The following is a 2,500-nucleotide window of genomic DNA, read 5'->3' on the forward strand; positions in this document are numbered from 1 at the left end:
CACACGCACACGCACGCACAAACACACACACACACACATTTCCATTTCCATTTAAGTCATTTAGCAGACGCTCTTATCCAGAGCGACTTACAAATTGGTGCACACACACACACACACACACACACACACACACACACACACACACACACACACACACACACACACACACACACACACACACACACACACACACACACACACACACACACACACACACACACACACAGCTGACTCCAGTGTTGTGTTGATCCAGGTATGACTCCTCATGGCAGGAACAGACTCAGAGTGTTCTCCTACTCCTCAGCCCTCAACCTCTGCTACGCCATCCTGTTTGGACGCACTGTCGCTACTAAGGTACTGTGGGAGGGAGGAGGGAGGAATATGGGAGGGAGGAGGGAGGATGGAGGGGAGGTTTGAATAAACAAATGAACCAAATATGTCTTCTCTCTCTGTCTCTCTCCATCCTTCCCTCCCTCTTTCTCTCTCTCCCCCTCCCTCCATCTACCTCTCTCTCTCTCTCTCTCTCTCTCTCTCTCTCTCTCTCTCTCCATCCTTCCCTCCCTCTTTCTCTCTCTCCCCTCCCTCCATCTACCTCTCTCTCTCTCTCTCTCTCTCTCTCTCTCTCTCTCTCTCTCTCTCTCTCTCTCTCTCTCTCTATCTCTCTCTCTCCTATCTATCTTTCCCTCCATCTCTCTCTCTCTCTCTCTCTCTCTCTCTCTCTCTCTCTCTCTCTCTCTCTCTCTCTCTCTCTCTCTATCTCTCTCTCTACCTATCTCTCTCTCTCTCTCTCTCTCTCTCTCTCTCTCTCTCTCTCTCTCTCTCTCTCTCTCTCTCTCTCTCTCTCTCTCTCTCTCTCTCTCTCTCTCTCTACCTATCTATCTCTCTACTCTTTCTCTCTCTCCCTCCTTCTCTCTCTCCATCCTTCCTTCCTTCCCTCCCTCTTTATCTCTCTCCCCCTCCCTCTCTCTCCCTCCTCTCCAGACTCCTAAGTGTTGGACCAGTAGGTTTCTGATGAACCTGTGGGCCATCTTCTGCCTGCTGGTGTTGTCCAGTTATACAGCTAACCTGGCTGCTGTCATGGTGGGGGAGAAAACCTTTGAACAGGTCTCTGGAATACATGACGAGAAGGTATACACACACACACACGGCGGTGCGCACACACACAGTTAGGCATGTACGCACACATACATACGTACACACACATGCACGCACTTACATGCAAACACACACACACAAACACGAGTTACAATGTGGAAATGAACATGACTGATTATGGCATAACAGACTAGATCAGGGGTAGTTACAGTAGCTGATAGGATTCAGACAATGAGTTAAATGTGTTCTTCTTGTGAATAAAAAAGAGAGAGGCCCGTACACAGAATATTGCTTCTCCCACCAGTGGTTTACCCCTGAAACCAAAAATACAATGTTTTAGCTTTGATACCTGTCAGACATGACGAAGACTGTTGGAGTTGAAATATTGTAACATTCTCCCACTGGGGAGAAGCAATATTCTGTGTACGGGCCTCTCATTTCTTTATGTGGAATACTTTTTAGCCCTGTACCAGTGTTCTCAATTTACGGCTATGCATATCACCCTCCTTTTCTTAATGTATTCTCCTTACATTGAAAGAATCCCCCTCTTCCTCTCTCCCCTCCCCCTCTCCCCCTCCCCCTGTCCCCCCCAGCTGCACCACCCATCCCGTGGGTTCAGGTTTGGGACAGTCAGAGAGAGCTCTGCAGAGGACTACATGAGGAAGAGTTTCTCTGCTATGCATGACTACATGAGACGTTACAACCAACCCACCACACCAGACGGAGTGGACATGTTAAAGTAAGAGCCACACGCAGTCTGTTGGCGAATCAACCAGTTACCCTGGTGTTGTGTTATGCAAATATATTTCATTTACTCTTAATTCCCCCACGTCTCCAGGCGTTTACAGTTTTTCTCAATCGCTTTGGCTTAATTCTCAAATTAGAATCATTTTTTTCAAAACAACAAGTTCGATTTGAATTTCTTATTCATTTAAGCAAATTCCACGTGTTTTGGGACATGCAAAAGAGGAAGTACAATTGTCTACAATTTGCACGATAACTACATGCACATGGCTTGCTGATAAAGCTGAGTTGATTCTCAGGGAAATTGTCTTCACAACTTCTAACCATTCTGTCATCGTGTGAGCCGTCACAGTCAAAATGATCCATTCAATGATCAAAATCAGTCAGACGTTCATGTTTATTCCATAAATATCTATGACATGGAATGGTTGTGATGTCTGCGAAATGGGCAAATGACCTGCCAGGTGACATAGTGATGCAATAGGAATCACAATCTTACCAATCAACCACTCAAGTTTGGAAGCATATATATGGAGCTTGCCCACAACACAATCACTAGCATTTATGAACATGGAGGAACGTCACAACCCTGAACAGCAGCTACATGCTCGTGGAAGAGAAATAAGAAGATGTGTAAGAATGTGTGGTAGTAGTGTTAGGG

General features: G+C 46.1%; 1 protein-coding gene across 1 annotated transcript in view; it reads left to right on the plus strand.

The window, feature by feature from the left end:
* Positions 1-2,500, plus strand: part of LOC124010711 (glutamate receptor ionotropic, NMDA 3B-like) — a 75,290-nt gene that overhangs the window by 58,147 nt on the left and 14,643 nt on the right. Inside the window, exons 11-13 of the mRNA XM_046323360.1 lie at positions 254-354; positions 982-1,128; positions 1,689-1,834. Coding sequence (XP_046179316.1) covers positions 254-354; positions 982-1,128; positions 1,689-1,834 — 394 coding nt within the window. The remainder of the gene's footprint in view (positions 1-253; positions 355-981; positions 1,129-1,688; positions 1,835-2,500) is intronic.

Source organism: Oncorhynchus gorbuscha, linkage group LG23 (assembly GCF_021184085.1).
Source record: "Oncorhynchus gorbuscha isolate QuinsamMale2020 ecotype Even-year linkage group LG23, OgorEven_v1.0, whole genome shotgun sequence".
Classification (NCBI taxonomy): Eukaryota; Metazoa; Chordata; class Actinopteri; order Salmoniformes; family Salmonidae; genus Oncorhynchus; species Oncorhynchus gorbuscha.